We start from the raw sequence: 23,322 nt of genomic DNA on the forward strand, positions 1-23,322 counted from the left end.
TCAGTAGCATTGTTCAGGCCTTCATAGTGACCAAGGTCATAATACGGATTGTGTTTCTGTAAGATGGAAGCAAGACATATTTCACGGGATTGATTTTGAGGAAGCAAAAACATCATAATTTACCAGTGTTACCATGAATAAAATAAGTGTCACTTTTGATTGAGGGACAGGGTGGCATTTTTTATATTGTATTAAGGAACAGTTTCCTCAATTCAATTAGATTCAATTCAATTAAAAAAACGCTTATTTATCCCCGAGGGGCAATTTCTCCATGCAGGCATAGTGACATAAGACGCACAACATATAAGACATATAAGACAAGACAAAAGGGGTGTTAGTCCCAGGAGAGAGAAAAGGAAGGGGCATATTTAAGTTCAGAAGGCGAATAGCCTCAAAAGTAAAAGTAGCCTTCCTCCTGTTGGTCCTCCTAGCAAGAGGACAGCGCAGACGCATGCCAGAGGGCAGCCATTCAAAAACTCTGTATAAGACATGACAAGTAGAGAAGGTAGCCTTATCTTTCTAATTATGGTTGACTCCCCTGTGAGGCTTTCTCAAGGTCACCGAGTACTGTCACTGTCGAGTAATGACAGTACTCGGTGACCTTGAGAAATGGAGATCTATATGAAGAATCTCCTTTAACTGGCAGTTTTTAATTGTCTACATATGTTATGTTTCCATTCCATGATTATCAAACCAGAGTATTATACTGAAGCCATTGAACCTTGGCCAAGAAAATGACCCTATTCACATACAAATTGGCTTCTTTGTGAATGTAGCTGTGTGGCTGTGCCAGTTCTAAAAGAAACTGTCACATCAGCTATTGGTCATATACATGTACAACACTCCAGTTATGGTTGTTCAAACTAAGTGGAACATGATACACACTAATAAACATGACAACATGATTGCCTGATGTTTCAACTATGGAGCTGGATGAGTGTTGAACATATTTTGAAAGTTATCATAACAACATCTCAACACATCAACATGGATACGCCAGAAAAGGTAATAGGTGTATAAATAGTGTCACAAGGTCAAGGAAGTACTGCATATTTCTGATGTCGATGCCAACTTTCGTTTCTTCTTTCTGAAGTCTTTTTTTGTATGATCTTGAGTGGCTTAAGCCAGAATGTTTCAAGACGTATCACAGTACACCATGCTATGAAGCTGCAAAGCTCTCTGAACTTTGGAATATTGTCTTAAAATGTATTAGTTCTACCACTGCCAAAAAAGGACCACAGAACCATGCTGTGTATGCGTGTGGGGCATAAATAGAAGTTAGCACATTAATATTTGGTAGGGATATCAATGTGATGCTATTTGTTTCAAGGTCTAAGGCAATGGCCTTTGATTCAAAAGGAAACTATATAGCTGACTGACTGGCTAATTATCAAAAACTCCTCTACTACATACCAACCAACAGACATACAGTATAAGCACACATACTGTATACACAAACAGGCTGTTTGTGTTTGTGTTTGTTTGGCTGTTAAGATTTTCATAATTTGTATACATGTATGTATACATCAGTTTTATTCAATTTCTCATTCGTTTATTCATTTGTTTGATTAGTTATCTCACATTTTATGTTGGGAGTAAGTGGTTTAATATGTTGAATCATGCCTAAAATTAATCAGTTTATTCACATTTAAATGAAATTGAGAAATTAGATGTGATGATAAGTGGAATCACATAACCATAAGTTCGCCAAAATGTACAGCAAGGTTGAGGTGTTTGAATCTGTGGAGCAGCCAGTATCATCAAACCCATCTTGCCTTATTTGGGGGAGGGAGGTCCTGCTCCCTTTGCAGATGATGGCCAATAAAAGGACTTGGAGGGAGCACGGAGATCAGCGACAGAGACCAGGGGGTTCCACTGCACAGTAAGTCAGCATCTGCATCTGTGGACAAAGATAGGGCTGCTGTCAAACCCTGTATAGGGCGAGGATGAGATCTTGATTTTGGTTAGAAAATCTTTCAGTTTTACTTATGTGCTATAACTTTGTCACTGACTTTGTTCTTCAGCATCTTAAACAACTGAAAATTCATCTGGGTGTGGGAAATATAAAGGTAAGAATGTTTTGACTTATTTAGTTCAGCAAGAACTGTTCAGAAAATAATAGAACATATTAAATAATACAAAATAAAACAAGATGTTTATTTGCAATAGACCTCTGTCTTTAACCTGCTTTTAATAGAACATGATTGTTTAATACTTTAAAGATATTTATTGATTGTATTCTAACATTCACTATAACAAACAACAATATGGCTGATTAAGCTGTAGGCCTAATCCAAATGCAGTCCTTTTTAAAGGTAATCCTTATCAAGCTCATACAGTACCACAAATTCAAATGCTCTGATCTATGCAGTAACCAGCAATCATGGGAGATGGTGAAATGGCCGTTTTTGGCAAGGCTGCCATTTACCTTCGTAAGCCTGAGAAGGAGAGAATTGAGGCCCAAACCAAGCCCTTTGATGCAAAGAGTGCTTGCTATGTGACTGACAAAGAGGACTTGTACGTCAAAGGTACCATCAAAAAGAGAGATGGTGGCAAAGTCACCGTTGAAACACTTGAAACCAAAGAGGTATATTGGTTGTTAAAATGGTTGTGAAAATAAAATGACTATCACTATTACAGAGACTCTCTATTAAGTGTCCTGAATGTATCTTTTATATTGTTGTGTACCTTGATTTCAGGAAAGGACAGTGAAGGAAGACGAAGTCTCCCCCATGAATCCTCCAAAGTTTGACAAGATTGAAGATATGGCCATGATGACCCACCTCAATGAAGCCTCTGTCCTGTATAACCTCAAAGAGCGTTATGCAGCATGGATGATATATGTAAGTACTATGCTTTCTTACAAATGAAAAACTGTGTTACAGAATAATAAGACCTGAAATCCAATCCACATTACTTCTTCATTCTAGACCTACTCTGGGCTGTTCTGTGTCACTGTGAACCCCTACAAGTGGCTTCCAGTGTATGACCCAGAAGTGGTGAATGCCTACAGAGGCAAGAAGCGCATGGAGGCCCCACCCCACATCTTCTCTGTCTCTGACAATGCCTATCAGTTCATGCTCCAAGGTATGCTTTTAATTTGTCATTTCATACTATGATGAAATTATATAATTTATCTATCCATACACTAATATTTCCATTTTAACTTACAGATAGGGAGAACCAGTCTGTCCTGATTACGTGAGTGTTAATGAACCACTCAAATCTTCCGGATTTGTTTTAATTTAGAGATATTTCCATGTAATCGTATTGGATTCACAGGAAAATCATGTTATATTCTGTGTAACCTAGTGGAGAATCAGGTGCTGGGAAGACTGTGAACACCAAGCGTGTCATCCAGTACTTTGCAACAATTGCAGTGGCTGGTGGTGACAAGAAGAAGCAAGAGCAGCCGGCAGCCAGCTCTGGAAAAATGCAGGTAAGAGGTCTTTTCTCAAGTAAAAGCTAATTTTCATAAATTTGTGTTATTACCAGTATACATAACAACTGTTTTAGGATACTACGCCAAAGATCTGCAAAATGTAACATAAATGACAAATGCACTTGCAGGGTTCTCTTGAAGACCAGATTATTGCTGCTAACCCACTGCTGGAGGCTTATGGTAATGCCAAGACTGTGAGGAATGACAACTCGTCTCGTTTTGTAAGTTCATTTCCCACCAGAAGACTATAGAGACTTAATATGAGGCTGAATCTTTGGAGTTCTTTAAGTATATGGGTATACAAGTTTAAAGTAATATTGCATTACATACAGGGTAAATTCATCAGAATTCACTTTGGCACAACTGGAAAACTGGCTAGTGCTGACATTGAGACTTGTAAGTATAATAAACATTAGTGTTATGCAATGCTATATTATATTTGTTGCTCTTATTTGTTACATTAAAAATTCTTCTTCACAGACCTGCTGGAAAAGTCTAGAGTGACATTCCAGCTTCCTGATGAGAGAGGCTACCACATCTTCTACCAAATGATGACCAACCACAAACCTGAGCTGATTGGTAAGGTTCACAGTTTCAACTGTTTGAAACAGTATCAAATGAATGGTAAAACTACTGATTGATACTGATGACATTTTCTCATTTTCCCCCTGTACAGATATGTCCCTCATCACTACCAACCCCTATGACTTCCCAATGTGCAGTCAGGGTCAGATCACTGTGGCCAGCATTGATGACAAAGAGGAGTTGGATGCCACAGATGTGAGTTGTTGATACCTTTTTCCTTTTAGACAATGAAGGTAATAATAATTATGTTTTACAAAAATGTGTATGTACTTTTTTAGACAGCCATTGACATCCTGGGCTTCAGTGGAGAGGAGAAAGTGACAATTTACAAGCTGACTGGTGCTGTGCTCCATCATGGCAACATGAAATTCAAGCAGAAGCAGCGTGAGGAGCAGGCTGAGCCTGATGGCACTGAGGGTGGGTTTAAAAATATGAACTGAACTTGGATAACTTCTAGTACTTTGACACTTTCTAATTGTAAATAACTGAGAGTCTTATTGAAGTAATTTAACTTTTTCATACTATAATGATTTTTTTTACCCATAACTGAACCTGTCTAAAATTACGACAATATGTACTGTCTATATGAAATGTAACTTTAGGGAATGCATTCTCTAAACAATGCAGAATTTAACTTAAGCTTTACTTTCAGAATAAATTACTGACAAACCACTCATTTCACTGACTTTGTTGTTCTCAGATGCTGACAAAGTTGCTTACCTCTTGGGCCTGAATTCTGCTGACATGCTGAAGGCTTTGTGCTACCCAAGAGTGAAAGTTGGAAATGAGTTTGTCACTAAGGGTCAGACTGTGCCACAGGTATTATTTCACCTACTACAACTCTTTTTGTTTGGACAGAATGTTATCGTGATACTGCCCTTCCTTTATCATTAATGTTCAAAATCACTCTAATTTTACCTGATTTGGTAATGAGACCATTAATTGTTTCAGGTCAATAACTCAGTTATGGCCTTGGCCAAGTCTATCTATGAGAGGATGTTCTTGTGGATGGTCATCCGTATCAACCAGATGTTGGACACAAAGCAGTCAAGGCAGTTCTTCATTGGTGTGCTGGATATCGCTGGCTTTGAGATTTTTAATGTGAGGACAACACTTTCACCAACATTATTAACTTTTCTTGACTCCATTCTCAAACAATCTCTAACATTTCCCTGACACAGTTCAACAGCATGGAGCAGCTGTGCATCAACTTCACCAATGAAAAACTGCAACAGTTTTTCAACCACCACATGTTTGTTCTGGAACAAGAGGAGTACAAGAAAGAAGGCATTGAATGGGAGTTCATTGACTTTGGTATGGACTTGGCCGCTTGCATTGAGCTAATTGAAAAGGTCAGTTTAAGTCAATAAAACGAGTCAAGTGACAGATTTGTAAAGTTTCATGATATCCACTTTTAAACTAAAATGATTTTCTAACAGCCTATGGGAATCTTTGCCATCCTTGAAGAGGAGTGCATGTTCCCCAAGGCCTCTGACACCACTTTCAAGAACAAGCTGTATGACCAACATCTTGGCAAGACTAAGGCCTTCGAGAAGCCTAAACCTGCCAAAGGCAAGGCTGAGGCTCACTTCTCCCTGGTGCACTATGCTGGCACTGTGGACTACAATATTGGTGGGTGGCTGGACAAGAACAAGGATCCACTGAACGATTCCGTTGTGCAGCTGTACCAGAAGTCGGGAGTTAAACTCCTGCCTACCTTGTACCCACCTGTTGTTGAGGGTAACAAAAAACTATACTCTAATCTACAAATTATATTAAAATAGCCATTGTTTTCATTGCTACATATGTAACAAAATTATAAAATATATCTGTATGTCAACAGAGACTGGTGGTGGTAAGAAAAAGAAGGGTGGCTCCATGCAGACTGTGTCCTCACAGTTTAGGGTATGTATTTTTAGCCAAACAAACCAACCACCTTATTGAATGGTTAGATGATAATTTGAATGTATTTTCATCAACAGGAGAACCTGGGAAAACTGATGACCAACTTGAGGAGCACCCATCCTCACTTTGTGCGTTGTCTGATTCCAAATGAGATTAAGAAACCAGGTAAAGGACTTTTGGCAGTTAAGAAAGACATGCCCATTTCTACACCTTGTAATTCCTTGAAAAATGACATCTCTGTATTTTTGACAGGTCTTATGCAGAACTTCCTGGTCATCCATCAGCTCAGATGCAATGGTGTGCTGGAGGGTATCAGAATCTGCAGAAAGGGTTTCCCAAGCAGAATCCTTTACGCTGACTTCAAGCAGAGGTGAACTGAGAAAGCAAATTACACATATTCAATACAGCATCTAGAGAGGAAAAAGTAAGGTTCTATGAACATTTGTTTATTCTGTCCAGATACAAAGTGTTGAATGCCAGTGTTATCCCTGAGGGTCAGTTCATCGATAACAAGAAGGCTTCTGAGAAGCTCTTGGGATCCATTGATGTTGATCACACTCAGTACAAATTTGGACACACTAAGGTAAAGATCTTCTGAGTAGATTTGTATTTCAAGATCAATAATCTATCTTCAAAAGGCTTATATACTGTAGTTTTCGGCTCTGCCAAAAAGGTGTTCTTCAAAGCTGGTTTGTTGGGTACCCTTGAGGAGATGCGAGATGAGAAACTGGCTTCCCTGGTCACAATGACTCAGGCTCTCTGCCGTGCATACCTGATGAGGAGGGAGTTTGTGAAGATGATGGAAAGGAGGTAATTTTTCAATTCATTTTTACAAGGGTTCAGAAGTATGCTATACTTTGACTGGTATTAATTTTACAGACCTATAGGGTTTATTTGAAAACACTGCCGCAGCCATATTGTTGACATGACATTTGCCTGCAGGGCATAGAGCAAAGCTTAGTAGCCTAATGGCTTCCTCTAATCAATATCAAGAGATACTTTCTATCTGCTTCAGGTAATCATAATTTCAACATAAAAGCTTAAAGATAAATGTTGCCACCCTTCTTGTGTAGGGAGGCTATCTACGCCATTCAGTACAATATACGTTCATTCATGAATGTCAAGACTTGGCCATGGATGAAGGTTTACTACAAGATCAAGCCTTTGCTGAAGAGTGCAGAAACTGAAAAGGAGCTGGCCAACATGAAGGACAACTATGAGAAACTCAAAGTGGACCATGCAAAGGCAGAGGCCAGGAAGAAGGAGCTGGAGGAGAAGATGGTGGCTTTGGTGCAAGAGAGGAATGACCTGGCACTTCAAGTGTCATCTGTAAGTGTATACTGTACCAATTCTATATTCAACATTACCTTAACCCAGTCTAATTATTGCATATTTAATACAAATCAGATGTAATGCTTTCATCTTAAATTTAGGGAAATGAGGGTCTCAATGATGCTGAGGAGAGGTGTGAGGGTCTTATCAAGAGTAAGATCCAGCTTGAGGCCAAGCTCAAAGAGACAACCGAGAGACTGGAGGATGAAGAGGAAATTAATTCTGAGCTGACTGCCAAGAAGAGGAAACTGGAGGATGAGTGCTCTGAGCTCAAGAAGGACATTGATGATCTGGAGCTGACCTTGGCCAAAGTGGAGAAGGAGAAACATGCCACTGAAAATAAGGTTAGGAATTACTAAGGGCTGACCAATGTAATCTGTAAAAAATTACACAGTTCTCTAATGTTAAACTTTCTCTGTGCAGGTCAAGAACCTAACTGAAGAGATGGCCTCTCAGGATGAGTCGATTGCTAAGCTGACAAAGGAGAAGAAAGCCCTCCAAGAGGCCCACCAGCAGACTCTTGATGATCTTCAGGCAGAGGAGGACAAAGTCAACACTCTGACCAAATCCAAGTCAAAGCTTGAGCAGCAAGTTGATGATGCAAGTTCTTAATCTACAATGATAGGAGTGAAAGCATTGCAAACTTGGTACTATTTTCCACTTACTCACTTAACACACCTATATTTGCAGCTTGAGGGTTCCCTGGAGCAAGAAAAGAAGCTTCGCATGGACCTTGAAAGGGCCAAGAGAAAGCTCGAGGGTGACCTGAAGCTGGCCCAGGAGAACATCATGGATCTGGAGAATGACAAACAGCAGTCTGAGGAGAAAATTAAGAAGTAAAAGCGATATCTACCAGTAAAGAAATATTGCTGTTCAATTTCTATGTATACAGCCATGTTCAGGTTATTTTGTTCATCCATTTTAGGAAGGACTTTGAAACAAGCCAACTTCTGAGTAAGATTGAAGATGAACAATCACTTGGAGCTCAGCTTCAGAAAAAGATCAAGGAGCTTCAGGTTTGCCTATTCTGGTACATTTTCAAAAAGTGTTTTGAATTTCCTTAAAACGTATGTATTACCACATGCTTTTTGCAACCATTAGGCCCGCATTGAGGAACTGGAGGAAGAAATTGAGGCTGAGCGTGCAGCTCGTGCCAAGGTTGAGAAGCAGAGAGCTGATCTCTCCAGGGAACTTGAGGAGATCACTGAGAGGCTTGAGGAAGCAGGTGGTGCCACTGCTGCTCAAATTGAGATGAACAAGAAGCGTGAGGCTGAGTTCCAGAAGCTGCGTCGTGACCTTGAAGAGTCCACTCTGCAGCATGAAGCCACTGCATCAGCTCTCCGCAAGAAGCAGGCTGACAGTGTGGCTGAGCTGGGAGAGCAAATTGACAACCTCCAGCGTGTAAAGCAGAAGCTTGAGAAGGAGAAGAGTGAATTCAAGATGGAGATTGATGATCTCGCCAGTAATATGGAAGCAGTTGCTAAATCTAAGGTCAGTGAAATTGTACTGTGTTTTCATGTCATGCTTTGAATAAACCAACTTGCAAACTTCGCATTTCACTGAAATGCTACATTAAATCAAATTACAATGCTGTCCCTCTTGTGGCTTATGTAACTTTTCATATACAGGCTAATTTGGAAAAGATGTGCCGTACCCTTGAGGACCAACTCGGTGAAACCAAGGCCAAGAGTGATGAGGGTAGCCGCCAGCTCAACGACATCAGTGCTCAGAGAGCAAGACTTCAGACTGAAAATGGTAATTAAGAGACTTGTAAATGTAAATTGAAAGTGTTTCTTTGTCTGTGTGCTGAGAAAACACAATTGTCAACCAGGTGAGCTTGGAAGACAGGTGGAGGAGAAAGATGCTCTGATTTCTCAGCTGACCAGAAGCAAACAGGCATTCACTCAGCAAATAGAGGAACTGAAGAGAATGAATGAAGAGGAGGTCAAGGTAAAGATTCCTAATTGCTAAACAACTGTCTGACTAGTGGCATCTTATGCAACTATTTAAAACATATTCTTTATTGCCAACAGGCCAAAAATGCCCTGGCCCATGCTGTTCAGTCTGCGCGTCATGACTGCGACCTTCTGAGGGAGCAGTTTGAGGAGGAGCAGGAAGCAAAGGCTGAGCTTCAACGTGGCATGTCCAAGGCCAATAGTGAGGTTTCTCAGTGGAGGTCAAAATATGAAACTGATGCCATCCAGCGCACTGAGGAGCTTGAGGAGTCCAAGTATGTGCCAATCATGCAAAGAGACACATAGAATGTGAATGTGGATCACTGTGTTATCTACTGAAATCTATAAATTTCAAGTAAACCATCATGTCCTCTGACACAAATCTATTACTTAATCAGGAAAAAGCTTGCCCAGCGTCTTCAGGACGCTGAGGAACAAATTGAGGCTGTCAATTCCAAGTGTGCATCTCTGGAGAAAACCAAGCAAAGACTCCAGGGTGAGGTTGAGGACCTCATGATTGATGTGGAGAGAGCCAATGCCCTGGCTGCCAACCTTGACAAGAAGCAGAGAAACTTTGACAAGGTAATGCATTACACAACTCCATTCAGATATGGAATATGGATACAAGTTGAATAAATACAATGAGTAAAAAATGTTTTACACCAAAAAAATGCTTCTTGAAGGTCCTGGCAGAGTGGAAGCAGAAGTATGAGGAGGGTCAGGCTGAGCTGGAAGGTGCCCTAAAAGACGCACGTTCTCTCAGTACTGAGCTGTTCAAGATGAAGAACTCCTATGAGGAGGCGCTTGACCAGCTAGAGACTCTGAAGAGGGAGAATAGAAATTTGCAACGTGAGTCAAAATAACGTGATAAAGTCTACTCCAATTAAATGGAATGAATGGTTGGTATAAATCTGTTTACTGTAATAATATAACTGCACATTTGCAGAGGAGATTTCTGACTTGACTGAGCAGCTGGGTGAGACTGGAAAGAGCATCCATGAGCTGGAGAAGGCCAAGAAGACTGTTGAGAGTGAAAAGTCTGAGATCCAGACAGCCCTGGAAGAGGCTGAGGTAGAAACTCAGACAAGCTTTACAGTAGTGAGAAACTGAAAAGATGTTCTTTACATTTTTCAATATTCAGATTTTTTTCTTTAGGGAACTCTTGAGCATGAGGAAGCCAAAATTCTCCGTGTGCAGCTTGAGCTGAACCAGGTCAAGGGTGAGGTTGACAGGAAGCTTGCCGAGAAGGATGAAGAGATGGAGCAAATCAAGAGGAACAGCCAGAGGGTGATTGAGTCAATGCAGAGCACCTTGGACTCTGAGGTCAGGAGCAGAAATGATGCCCTGAGAATCAAGAAGAAGATGGAGGGAGACCTCAATGAGATGGAGGTTCAGCTGAGCCATGCTAACCGCCAGGCTTCGGAGTCCCAGAAACAACTAAGAAATGTGCAGGGTCAACTCAAGGTCAGTGAAATAGTACAATACACATTTTTTGCAGGGATTATAGGTGCCCTGCCACACGTATTGCATGGCTTTGAGGTAATGTCTGAAGTTCTACTAAGGACTCTAACATTTGTGGAAAAAATATCTTGGCTACCTTGTTTCAAGCTATTGCAGTGTGGTATTGAAAGCCTGCAGGAAGACTCAGCTCGACTTGCGCCCTTTCTCATTAATATTCAACAAGCTAAGCTGCTTGACTCTGGTTGGTTAACAACCAGACAACCAGCTAGTCAGTTTCGTCCATAGCATGACAGCTTAGCAACAACTGTTATCAACTGATTTCAGCCTCATGGCATGAACTTAGCTTGGCTAGCGAGTGCTAGCATTGTCCAAATGGACATAAAACTAGCGTTTTACTCACAAACTTGGCACTGTCCATAGACTGCCACGATGGTTCGGCTCCAGGCTTCGGAACAGATAACTGATTTTGAATGATCCTGTTGTGCCATTGTTTCAGAGATAAACTGAAGCCATTTAAAGACCCCCTTGGTAGGATTAGCTATATTTCCCCCTCTGCTCAAAGTGAACATGCTATTTCTTATTAACTGTGGAAAAAAGTAGCGATAAAGCGCATAGATTTGTTGTGGATGTGGATGTTACTAGGTAAGAAGCACAATTTAAAAAAAAAGTTTCCTGTTCCTCACTTGTCTTAACGGGATGGTAAATTGTTGCAAGGCAATATACCGTGGACATGCAACATTCTTGTGGATAAAGTCCATTTCTGTTCTTTTGCACAACGAAAACTTGTCACGTTAACTTACCTTTACTCCTCACACACTTTCTTCTTCTTCTTCTGATTTGCGGAACTGGGGACGCATGAACTTCAGGTCCTCACAGTGCAGGGGGCCTGACAGTGCAGCTGCAGCTGGACGCCTCTTGATTCCTCCGCTATTTCATTTCAGAGGCTAGAGCAGACAGAGGCGATAGCAGTTCATTTTCACAGTCATGACATAACACAAACACATGAACCTAGCACATTTAAAAAAAAATTCAAGTAAAAATGGTTTTGTGTGGCAGGGCACCTTTAAATAAGGTTTCAGTAGGCTAACTGTGTTACTCTTAGTAGCCTAGTATACAGATTTAGGGAGATGCAGTCATAAAATGGGCCTGGAAAAACTGTGTGGGCTGGTGACTTTCCAATCACAGACTTCTGAATGATATTTAATGAAAAGTTAATTGGAATGAACAATACAGTTATGAACCAGCTATATAAAATTGAAAATAGTTAATCACAACTTTTAGTTTGTTTTCGTTTGTGTTCTTTGAATCATTTCTAATCCCTGGTCTTTTGTCATTCCATGTTTTTCCATTAGGATGCCCAACTTCACCTTGATGATGCTGTCAGAGGACAGGATGACATGAAGGAGCAGGTTGCCATGGTGGAGCGCAGAAACACCCTGATGATGGCTGAGATTGAGGAGCTCAGAGCTGCCCTGGAGCAGACAGAGAGAGGCCGCAAAGTGGCTGAACAGGAGCTGGTTGATGCCAGTGAGCGCGTTGGCCTCTTGCACTCCCAGGTACTAAATATAGCATGAAATCATTAAAAATCATTTTTAAAAAATTCAGCTCAGCTGTGACATGTTTTAGCACCATTTCAATCATTCAACTTATTTCCAGAGATTTTCCACCTTTTAACATCTGACTGAAATTATTCCGGAATTCTAGAACACAAGTCTGATTAACACCAAGAAGAAGCTTGAGGCTGACTTGGTTCAGGTCCAAGGTGAAGTTGACGACATTGTCCAAGAGGCTAGAAATGCTGAAGATAAGGCCAAGAAAGCCATCACTGATGTAAATGGAGATTTCTAATGATAAATTAAATTATATCTTAAAATACACATTTACGGTTTATTTGATTTGATTATGTTTGATGAAAAACCCACCATGTCATAATCTAGGCTGCCATGATGGCAGAGGAACTGAAGAAGGAGCAGGACACCAGCTCTCATCTGGAGAGGATGAAGAAGAACCTGGAGGTCACTGTGAAGGATCTGCAGCACCGCCTGGATGAGGCTGAGAATCTGGCCATGAAGGGTGGCAAGAAACAACTTCAGAAACTGGAGTCCAGGGTAATTAAAAAACAACTGGGTATGAGAACATATATTCCACATGTAATGCATACAAAGCCATTACTTATAATGCAATCATTCCACATTAAGGTTCGTGAACTGGAATGTGAGCTTGAGGCTGAACAGAGACGTGGTGTTGATGCAGTCAAGGGAGTCCGCAAATACGAGAGGAGGGTCAAGGAGCTCACTTACCAGGTACAAAAAATATTTTTCAACTTTGGACCAGCATCAACCTCGAGGAGGTGACATTGCTTGATAGATTTTTTTCTCTTCAGACTGAGGAGGACAAGAAGAATGGTGCCAGACTGCAGGATCTGGTTGACAAGCTGCAGCTGAAGGTCAAGGCCTACAAGAGGCAGGCTGAGGAAGCTGTGAGTAGTATTTATTATCTCATTTGTAAAGGAAAATATATTTGGAAGTCTTGTACATTTTACAACAGATAACACATTCACTTTGATACTATTCACTAAATACAAAAAAATATCTACTCATTATCAGGAGGAGCAAGCCAACACCCACTTATCCAAGTTCAGGAAGGTTCAGCATGAGCTGGAGGAGGCTGAGGAGCGTGCTGACATTGCTGAGTCCCAGGTCAACAAGCTGAGGGCCAAGAGCCGTGACTCGGGAAAGGTAAGATTAGTAAGGCTGTGTATATACCATGGTATAAAATAATGTATTAGATTTTTTAAACCGTGTAACAGTGCATTACCTTCACAACTAACACATTTCATATTGTGTCTTTTTCCTAGGGCAAGGAGGTTGCAGAGTAAATTCTCTTCATCCTTTTGGCACTTTTGTTAGGATTAATATCCTGATTAATGTGGCCATTTTGTGACAACATATACTACCTAATAAATGTTTGCATTCTAAATATCCCTGTTAGTTGTCTTTTTGATGGTTTCATGAACTGTTTCATTTGTGTGACTTGTGAGATGGGTCTAATTCATCTTAATATGGGTACAATGGCAAATAAATGTACTATTCTCTCTACTCATTCATATAGGGAGGAAGATTAATATTCAATGTAGGAATTGCCCTTTTCACCAATTTCCACTGTAACACACTGTAATGTACTATACTGCGTTGAACTTGGTTAAACTTTCAAAGTGCAACGCAAGAGTGTTCAATTGTCTGTTTAGGCAAACACTTTGTAGCCTATTACTTAGGAACGAAATAGAACAGATGCAAGCGGTAGAGGTAACGTGCATCATTGTTCCTTGCCAGAGTACTGTATCTTGCAGATACAATTCAAATTGTGCTCTTGCGAGAGCTCTGCATTTCCAGGGTAGGCTACTGTTCCATTGCCGAACCATAGATAACAGTGAGAAACCTGCCTCTTTCCACTGGCCAGTGTGACCTCCATAGACCTCTGAAGTTCGCCTACAAAAAGGATCCAAAGCTGCCATCTTTGCCCATATAAGGAGATCCGGGAGTTAATTGAAGCTAACTGCCTATGGCAAGTTGCATGGTAAGTTAGCTCTGGGGTAGCAAAGATCAAAGTGTGCCGTCTTCACCTACCGAAGATCACAGTATCCACTGACTAGACGGCTGTGGACAAAACTGTGTAGTGAAAAACGTCTGCATTTCCAATGTCATCATCCCCGCCAGAGTTTAACAGGTGCGATAATTGAAAATCCCCATGTTATTTTCCCATAATAAAAATCTCAAGATACCGGATCTCCTTATTTGGGCAAAGATGGTGGCTTTTTTGTAGGCCTATAACCTCTCTGTGTGGACTGACGAGGAGCAGGAGGAATGGTTGCTGGGCAAAAACATAGACATTATCGTTGTCTTTGCTTAACATGGTCAGCGCACTGCATATTTCATTTGACTATAACATAGGTTTTTCACAAAACACACAAACAGTAATGACCACCTAAAAGATCTATTAGAACTAAACCTGGGTTTACAATCTCATTGCACAACTTGCAGCTGTTCCTTATGAGGTTGTTTTTGAGGTTGCTGGCAGAGAGGACAATGAGAAATAAATGTAGCGGCCAGAGAGAAAATGTGTCAGTCAAAGGCTGCTATGGCCTGTGTGTCAAATAAGGAACAGAATCAGACACATCTGACAACAGTGAGTCACAAGTCACAACAATTACCTTGGGACAGGGTCTTAGCGGTATAATTACAATCTGGCTAGCAGCTGCTGGCAGCTAATGTAGCAACATGTGAGACATCTTTGCTATCTAAAGGGGGTCAGACTTAAGACATGTCTTGAAATCTTTAATTATATATATATATTTGCATGCACACTAGTGAAATAATTGGACTGAGCCTGTGGCTCATTGAATATATCTAACCCATATAATAGTCTTACATGAACATAATATTAGAGATTTATTTATAACTGTTGTTTTTGGAAGACGGTACCTGACGTGAATATTGGAAGGGGAGCTGCTGAATTGAAGGCATCAATAATCTGTGAGCAATCCCAAACTTTTGCAGCATGTACAAATGTCAAGTAGAGAAACTGGAGAGCTTACAGCACTGGCACAAACCCTTCAATTCACAAGCCTGAGAGTAACTGTGGGATTAAGTCATCAGCTGTTGCATGTAATTGCTCTATTCAGTAATGTTGTTACAATGATATTGTATGAGCCACACAGAGATATTTGCAGTCAATTCAAGAATGCCCTGGCTCATGCTGTTCAGTCTGCACGTCATGACTGCGACCTGGTGAGGGAGCAGTTTGAGGAAGAGCAGGAAGCAAAAGCTGAGCTCCAGCATGGTATGTCCAAAGCCAATTGCGAGGTCTCTCAGTGGTGGTCCAAATATGAAACTGCTGCCATCCAGCGTACTGAAGAACTCGAGGAGGCCAAGTACTGTATGTATCAAACATGCAAAGAAATAAAATGTGTATTGTAAATCTACTAAAATTAAACCACGATGAAATGACCATGTTCTCTCACTCGCATCCATTGCTATATCAGGAAAAAGCTTGCCCAGCGTCTGCAGGAGGCTGAGGAGCAAATTGAAGCTGTCAACTCCAAGTGTGCCTCTCTGGAGAAGACCAAGCAGAGACTCCAGGGTGAGGTTGAGGACCTCATGATTGATGTGGAGAAAGCTAATGCTCTGGACAAGAAGCAGAGAAACTTTGATAAGGTATGCATTGTGCTAGGTATATTAGAGACCCTATGCAACTTTTTCATAGTCATAAAATCACTTAGAAATCGTTGTTTTGCTTGACTGACCAGTTTGATCGAAAACAGTAATATTTCCTCCCGCCCCCAGTGTCTCTATCCACTATTGGAACCTTGCAGTTTGTGCAGGAGGCAATCGCTCCTTGTTTACATCTGGAAGTCTGAGACGTGTAAGGAACAAAGAGAACCACGCTTGCAATTTATTTATATATATATAGCCATATATGTATACATATACACGCTAAAGCTGTAGGGGAAGCCAGTTGAGAGTTTTGAGAATTACATTTTCCCATTCCTACCTGATACAGGATTTTAGTAGCTCCACAGTATGAGGTATTCTTAATCATATTTGTTTCATTCCATGATGCACCTAATTTGACAGGTCTGGACTGCAGACAGGCCATTTTAGCACCTGGACTCTTCCTCTATGGAAAAAATACTGTTTAAATGTGTGCAGAATATACTCTGCCATGGTTTCCTGAAATACTCAAGGTATTCTTTGGGAAAAAAGCATTGCTTGGATTAGCAGTATATGTTGCTCAAAACATGTATACATCATTTTTAATTGATCGTGCCTTACCAGATGTGCAAGATGCCCATGCTGTAGGCACTAATGCACCTCCGCATCATCATGTTGGGTTTCAAATTGAGGAGTATTTAAAAAAAAAAAAAACAACATGTTGCTGGTATCGAATTAAAAATTAATATATTTCCCAACCTTATCTGATTTGGGGTTGTAGGACAATTTCAAAAACTGGTTGTGTCTATTAAGCAAATGCTTTTTCATGTTCTTCAAGAACTTCCCAGAACAACATTGAAACCTATGTGGAGCAGTCAGTATGGACATCAAGCGGTTTCGGGCAAGTTGTTAAAATCCAGCACAAGGATATATCCATGTCTCTGGTGTTCTATAGTCAGAGGACTGGCATTTCTCCAGTATGGACTTGTGCCAGTGAAAGAATAAAGAGTATATGCTGGGCACTGTAATAATTTGTTACTGACACATCTTGGCCGTTGGAGAAATTGCAGCTATGGGAAATTTGGATTATAAATCATAAATCATAAAACCCTGAGATGGACTTTAGGGACAAAATCAGTAGCATTATCGTAAACCTGCTTTCCCATTCACATACTTCAAATTATGCTGGCAAAGTTCCTGCCAATTAATGACACATTGATTCATCACTCCATTCTGTTAACAATGGCCATAAAACTTAACGCTATCTAATAGCCCTAGCTAGCCATCTACAGTATCTGCAGACATGCATACTGTATTTACTTTTATTTGAACATGATTTATTTCATATCTATGATGTGTCTTACAAGAATTTTAAATAATACTGACACGTTTACCTGAGGTAGGCCTACTTTCTGATCTGAAATCCCAGCCGAGGAAAGCCCGATCGGACACATGAATTTAAAGGACTCCTTTTTTGACTCTAAAGAGAACCCCAAATGTACAATTGACACAAACTTTATTGGCGGTGTTGTCTGGCACTGAGGTAATCCGTACAAGTTTTCTCAGCCACAGTACAACTACACTACATTGAAGTCAACAATGACATTCACTCTAAAGAAGAGTCGTCACGGCAGGCATTGTGTAAGGGAGATTGAATTTTATTTGATATGCAATAGAACATCTTAATAGAACATCAATATACCTTATTGTAATAGTACACATCTTATTGTAATACACTTTGATATCTTCCATGTTTTTTTGTTGTAGGATATGTGTGTAGTGTACCTATGTGAATATATGTGTCTGTCTGTATGTAATGTGTATAAGCTACTGGACACCTTAATTTCCTTCTGGATCAATATCTATCTATCTATCTATCTATCTATCTATCTATCTATCTAACATACACTGTAAAAAAGGAAAAGTTAGGGCTGTCCAATTTATCAAACCACATTACGTTACAATTACATTAAACAGTTCAGTTCTGAATGAAACGTGTGTTCACATAGTCATTCCAATTGAGTAATCCACTTTTTCTAATTGAATCAAGTATGGTAAGCATACATAGGGGGGAAAGGAAAAGAGGGCTTCACACATAAGTAGCCTACTGAACCAGTAAGGCTGCCTTCCCTAAGGTGCCTTGGTGTCGCCATTGAATTGTGTTCCCATGAGCCAGAACACACAAACATGGTAACATCTACAGTAGCCTTTAATGAATACTGTGGCACAGCATGTTCAAAGTTGTCCTTTAACATTGATGTTGCAATGCTAAGTAGGGCTACATCTGATTTCTGTGCCACCTGTAGGCTATAACAGCCGTTTTCAGACAGGTTTTCTGCACATTTTGCAAAGGCCTAATTGCTGGCCGAATTTCTGACGGTAACGGACATCCAGACATGATCAGGCATATGCGGAATGTAGCCTTTACGGCCACATGTTGTTCACATCTAACTTCCATCGAATTACCATCAATCGAGGCTAGGTTCGCTAGAGAGATAATGACGCGTAAAATGCGGCCGCGCTGTCAGCTGTTCATACCTGAGTGACCGCGAAAGAGCATGACCACACTTAAAAAAGAGTTGCTATAGCCTTGCTGCATTGCCAGCAGCGAGTTTGAGAGAAATGGATGTAAACCCTTTTAGTGACGTTAGGGCGCTTTATCCCTCGGTCATCACTGACAGGTGCGGATTTTTTTCCACGACTGAATTTAGCCTACAGCTGTGGCGGAAACCTTATGGCAAAATTACTTGTTCAGCAGCAGTAGGCTACAAGTTGCGGTAGCAGATACGGACATATGAATTCAAACAGCTCACCAAAAAACATGAAAAGTCCGTGAACATTATGGAAATAGGCTTACACGTGCGCCTGAAAACGCTATAATGACGTTGAAATGACATCGGCTTAAATACTTAATGTAAACTTCACTTAATCAATTTCAAGCAAATCCAGCTTTTTGTGTCAGTGCAGTGTGCTGCGTGTGCATAGTGTTTGCCACACTGCTTAAGCCAAATTAAATAGTTATCATTTAGCCTACCTTGTTAACGTCACCGCCAGAGTTTTCATGCAGAGCGCACACACACTCGACACAACTTATAGAAATAGTGGCTCTTACCAAGCACCAGTCATTGCGATGCGGGCAAGCATTAACCTACATTGTTTGCAATGGCTGGTGGTTTTCTGTGGTGTGCAACGAAACCCGATGTTCTGAGCACAACTTTACTGCTATTTACTACAAACAGTTTGTAGTTTTTGCTCATGCAAAACTCTTTTCAGCAGTCAGACATTTACTGGGTGTAACATAAATGGCTAGCCTATGAATAAAATCCTAGAACGATCTGTAGATTAACTTTAAAACGACATTCCACAATACATAGGCTACTGCACACATCGCGCAACAGTCAACCATATGATACTTACGGCAATAGCCCCCAATACTAGCTAGTATGTGTACAAATGGGTACACATGCACACACCATATGCACCGACACAAGCAAATAGCTTACACATATCGCCATACACCAATGTGCGTAAAATACACACATACAACACAACCAATGCATAAATCACAATATAAAACCAATAATGATTAAAAGCGACTGTTTGATTACCTTTTAACCAGCGCTTGCTCTTTGTTGAAACAATTTATATCTGTGACCAATTTGATGTCATGTTGGTAACGCTGCCTGGCTCTGCCACCCATATACTCATAGGAATCAATTTTCGATCCCCATTGCAATCCCCATTGCAATCCCCATTGCATCCGCCATGGCGGAATGCACTAGATCTTACTGAGACCGTCTCTATCTATCGGAAAAACATCTGAAGACCTAATTCTTCCGGGGAGTAGCCTACCTCCACTCCTAGTATTGCATGTTTAGGCTACAAGCATTTATAAACTTAAACTCGGTCTTGACTATGCCTTATTCTTCTCTTGCATGAGCTTGAACCATTCTACTCGAGTCATTCTATTCTATTCGAGTAGCCTATAAAGTACCACTGCTCTAACATGACACAGTTCCTCTGCACCTTGATTGCTCTCTTATTTCTAAGTCGCTTTGGATAAAAGTCTCGGCTAAATTTTTAAACGTAGGTGTAAAAATGTGTGCTAGATTTGGCAATCATTTGTCACCATCCTCATCCATAACTGTTCAATCTAAATGTGACCACAGGCTGCCGCAAGAGCTAATGTTTAAAGGTCCTGACAGCCTGCCATAGGCTACAAGTTCAAAACAAGACAGACTTTTGTACACAACTCTCTAGGCGTACTTCCAGTCTGATTTGCTGAGATTTGTCATAGTGTCGTGTCATAGCGTCCAGAAATACACCTTGCTATCGAGTGTCATCGTAACCAAAGAAGGTCTGGTGTCCCCTATCCCCTTGAGAACATTAGGCGTCTATTCATGCTCTTGTTATTGCCAATATTTCTAGCCATGATCTTTTATGGAAATAGAAGAATTTCCACCTGTTCCCACACAAATACCTGCATCTTTGCTTACCCAAACAGAAAGAAATTGAATATGTGCAGCTAAAGTTATATGTTGCTGGATAGCCTAGAGATGTCTACGTATAGAGAGTTTGCTTGGCACAAAAATATTTCTTTAAAGATCACACATTTCATTAAAGTTTCGGAACAATACACACCAGCTTTAGTCATTGTTGGACACACCTTCCCCTTTACTAATGAGAGAGACAGGTATGTTTTGTAAGAATGTTTCTGTTGCTTTCAAACATGTTCTTATGAATATCATGAGTATCTGATCATATTCAAGACATTACTGTAGCCTAAAGCAAAACACCTCACTTATTATTGGATAAAATATAATTCCAGCTGAAAATCAAATAAATAATTCTTCCAGTAAATGTAGATAAGTGTCATTGGCATTAACTGATTAGAAGTATAGCTTCTTTGGGAAGACAAACTGACTAAAATATCTTGTTGAACTTCAACAAAATCTCCCTGCAGATTTACACATTTTTGCTATAGCCACTCATTTAGCAACTCTGCCAGTGGGTAGTGGTGGTCTAGTGGTGAGGGGATCAGGGCCAAGTCAACCAAAGCCAGACATGAGCATGCACCAGCCAAATGATGATTCGTGTAATGCAGTCTCATGGACTTGATGTTGAACTCAGAGGCAGGGTGCAAAGTCCAAAATAAATGTAGCAGCCACAGCAGAAATGTGGCATTCAGAGGCAGACATGTGAGTCAAGGCACACCTCTTATTACCTTGTATGGGACAAGGTCATCCTGATATAGTTTCGATCTGGCTAGAAGCTGCTGGCAGCCAAGGTGGCAGAGCATGGGACATCATTATGATCCATGGGATAAAGTTTAAGGTTGTGGCTTTCAAAATGTCTGTACAATAGTACAATTTAGATGTGTGAATACACATTACTATGCTAGACTGTGATGGGTACCAATGCAGTGATGTAAGTAAAGTCTTATATTAGGGTGTGATTAACTTTCAAAGTTGGCACGCTTGGGTTAATATGCAAGCCAAATGCTTACATATTAATATTTTTTATTGTGTGTGCATGATGACTTTTGATGAACCACAAAAAAAGGCCACCATATGTTTCTACTTCTCTTTTTTGTTTGGCCATAATAACAGTGTGATTTGGCTAGGAGTTAGCAGGTCTATACCACCAAAAGGAAAACAGAATTCAAAATAAGATCTATCTATGCCTAGCTTATTTGTCCTTGACGCAATTGAGTGCAGTTTAGCAAATCCAGCATATCTCTCCTTCTCTGTGATTGTGATAGCAAATGAACATCTCTGAACATAGCAATGTCTCTCTCCTGCTATCCTTAATCTGGACAGTGTTAAGATTCTTTTGCTCCTATTTTCTCCTAAAGGAAGTTAGAAGAATGAGGTAAATTGAGTATTATCTCAATTTTCTCTCCTGTCTATTTGCTATTGCTCGATTGGTTGGTTTGTTACACAAAAACTATTAAACTATCGAACTAATAAAACTATCGTATTGATTTTCCTGAATCTTGTGTTGAAAATGTGTTGAATGGGCCAAAGCCGAATTCATTACCTCATGGAGCAAAACTAACTGGTAACAGGACTCGTAAATGATTATAGTGTTACTCTAACGATACAAGATGGCTTCCAATGTGAATAAAAAAAGCATATACTGTAAATAACTATATACAATTTTAGAAATGGTTAATTGGCTAGAAACAGGATATTGCCTGTGATGAATGCTGAGGGGAAGTGTTGAAGGGTCAGACTAAGCAAACATCATTTGAAATAGAACCATGTAAATGTCAGAAAGAAGCTGTAAAGCTCAGGTCTCTAGCCAGGTCATACTCTGAGAATGTGCTGGTACCAATAAAAATGAAATACTTCTCTGATCATGAGCCTATAACCAGTAGCCGAGAAGTAAGATACACTCAAGAAGAGTAACTTGCATGATAGCTGATGTTGTTCAATACATATCTGATGTTGTTCAATAAGTAATGAATCTGGGCCCACATCTTATATTACTGTAGATAATGCAATAGCAATTGCAAATCCCAACAATTTTACAAAACATTCTAGCTCAAGTTTGTCTGTTGCACCACCAAGTCTGTGGAAGAGGGCAATGTCCATAAACAAGAATACAGTCCAACTCATGTAGCCCTACAGTATTTCAGTTAGACAGGTTCCTGTGAGTACTGTATATGTCTAGAAATAGATGGAAAAGACTCCAAGATCATCTCCCATTTCATATGCCACTGCTATATCACATGTTGCATCTTGCAAGCCACAAGCATGATCTTATCAAGCATGTGGAACTTATTAAAATAAAATGATATTAAAATCTCAGCCTAGAAAGACAATATTTGTCATTAATAGGGGATATCTTTCACAAAGATGTGGCAATTGTCACTTCACAAAGATAAGCATCCCAGATTCATAAGGTAAATTGATACAATTACATTGACTTTTGATTCCTTGAAATGCATGGTTTCATATTCACAATACATGATAATGGTCTGATACTCAGCACCAAGATGGCAGCTCTATGACATTCACATTTGACCTATAATATGCCTGTGCAGCACAGTGGCATGGAACAGGCATTTTGCTTAGCTTCTTCACCATTCAGTACACACATACACACACACACACACACACACACACACACACACACACACACACACACACACACACACACACACACACACACACACACACACACACACAGCACATTAAATGCCACTGCCACTTTAAATGAGGCAATATGTGTTTTCATTTGGTTGTTGTTTGATTGTTGACCAAATCGTTACACAATAAAACAAAGTAAAACTTTGCAACTCTGTGTCAGTTATTTCCAAAGTGGGCCTGGAGCACACTATGCACAACTGTGTCATGTAAGCATGTAAATATCCTCTTGAAGAATGTTCTCAAATTACTGTAATTGTGCAATTATGTCAGTGCAATTA

At 40.2% G+C, this 23,322-nt stretch overlaps 1 protein-coding gene across 1 annotated transcript; it reads left to right on the forward strand.

Annotated features, from left to right (window-relative positions):
- The first annotated feature begins 2,383 nt into the window (after positions 1-2,383).
- Positions 2,384-13,558, forward strand: LOC134100422 (myosin heavy chain, fast skeletal muscle-like). The gene is made up of 39 exons (XM_062553610.1): positions 2,384-2,595; positions 2,705-2,843; positions 2,931-3,087; positions 3,174-3,201; positions 3,313-3,439; positions 3,571-3,663; positions 3,775-3,838; positions 3,923-4,021; positions 4,119-4,222; positions 4,306-4,444; positions 4,728-4,846; positions 4,979-5,128; positions 5,209-5,379; positions 5,467-5,767; positions 5,871-5,932; positions 6,010-6,097; positions 6,185-6,302; positions 6,392-6,515; positions 6,606-6,742; positions 7,006-7,261; positions 7,366-7,608; positions 7,688-7,864; positions 7,955-8,100; positions 8,190-8,280; positions 8,366-8,755; positions 8,893-9,019; positions 9,096-9,214; positions 9,298-9,494; positions 9,618-9,801; positions 9,903-10,068; positions 10,166-10,290; positions 10,375-10,683; positions 12,033-12,236; positions 12,385-12,510; positions 12,618-12,788; positions 12,879-12,983; positions 13,064-13,159; positions 13,287-13,418; positions 13,538-13,558. The coding sequence occupies exons 1-39, from the start codon at positions 2,384-2,386 to the stop codon at positions 13,556-13,558; spliced, it is 5,817 nt and encodes a 1,938-aa protein (XP_062409594.1).
- The last annotated feature ends 9,764 nt before the right edge of the window (positions 13,559-23,322 follow it).

The sequence above is a fragment of the Sardina pilchardus genome, chromosome 14, assembly GCF_963854185.1.
Source record: "Sardina pilchardus chromosome 14, fSarPil1.1, whole genome shotgun sequence".
NCBI lineage: Eukaryota > Metazoa > Chordata > Actinopteri > Clupeiformes > Clupeidae > Sardina > Sardina pilchardus.

Excerpts from the sequence above, each read along its gene's own strand:
- LOC134100422 (XM_062553610.1), top strand. The coding sequence starts at position 2,384 with ATGGGAGATGGTGAAATGGCCGTTTTTGGCAAGGCTGCCATTTACCTT. Across the intron at positions 5,933-6,009 it reads CTGTGTCCTCACAGTTTAGG|GAGAACCTGGGAAAACTGAT; the intron begins GTATGTATTTTT and ends TTTCATCAACAG. Across the intron at positions 12,984-13,063 it reads TCAAGGAGCTCACTTACCAG|ACTGAGGAGGACAAGAAGAA; the intron begins GTACAAAAAATA and ends TTTTCTCTTCAG.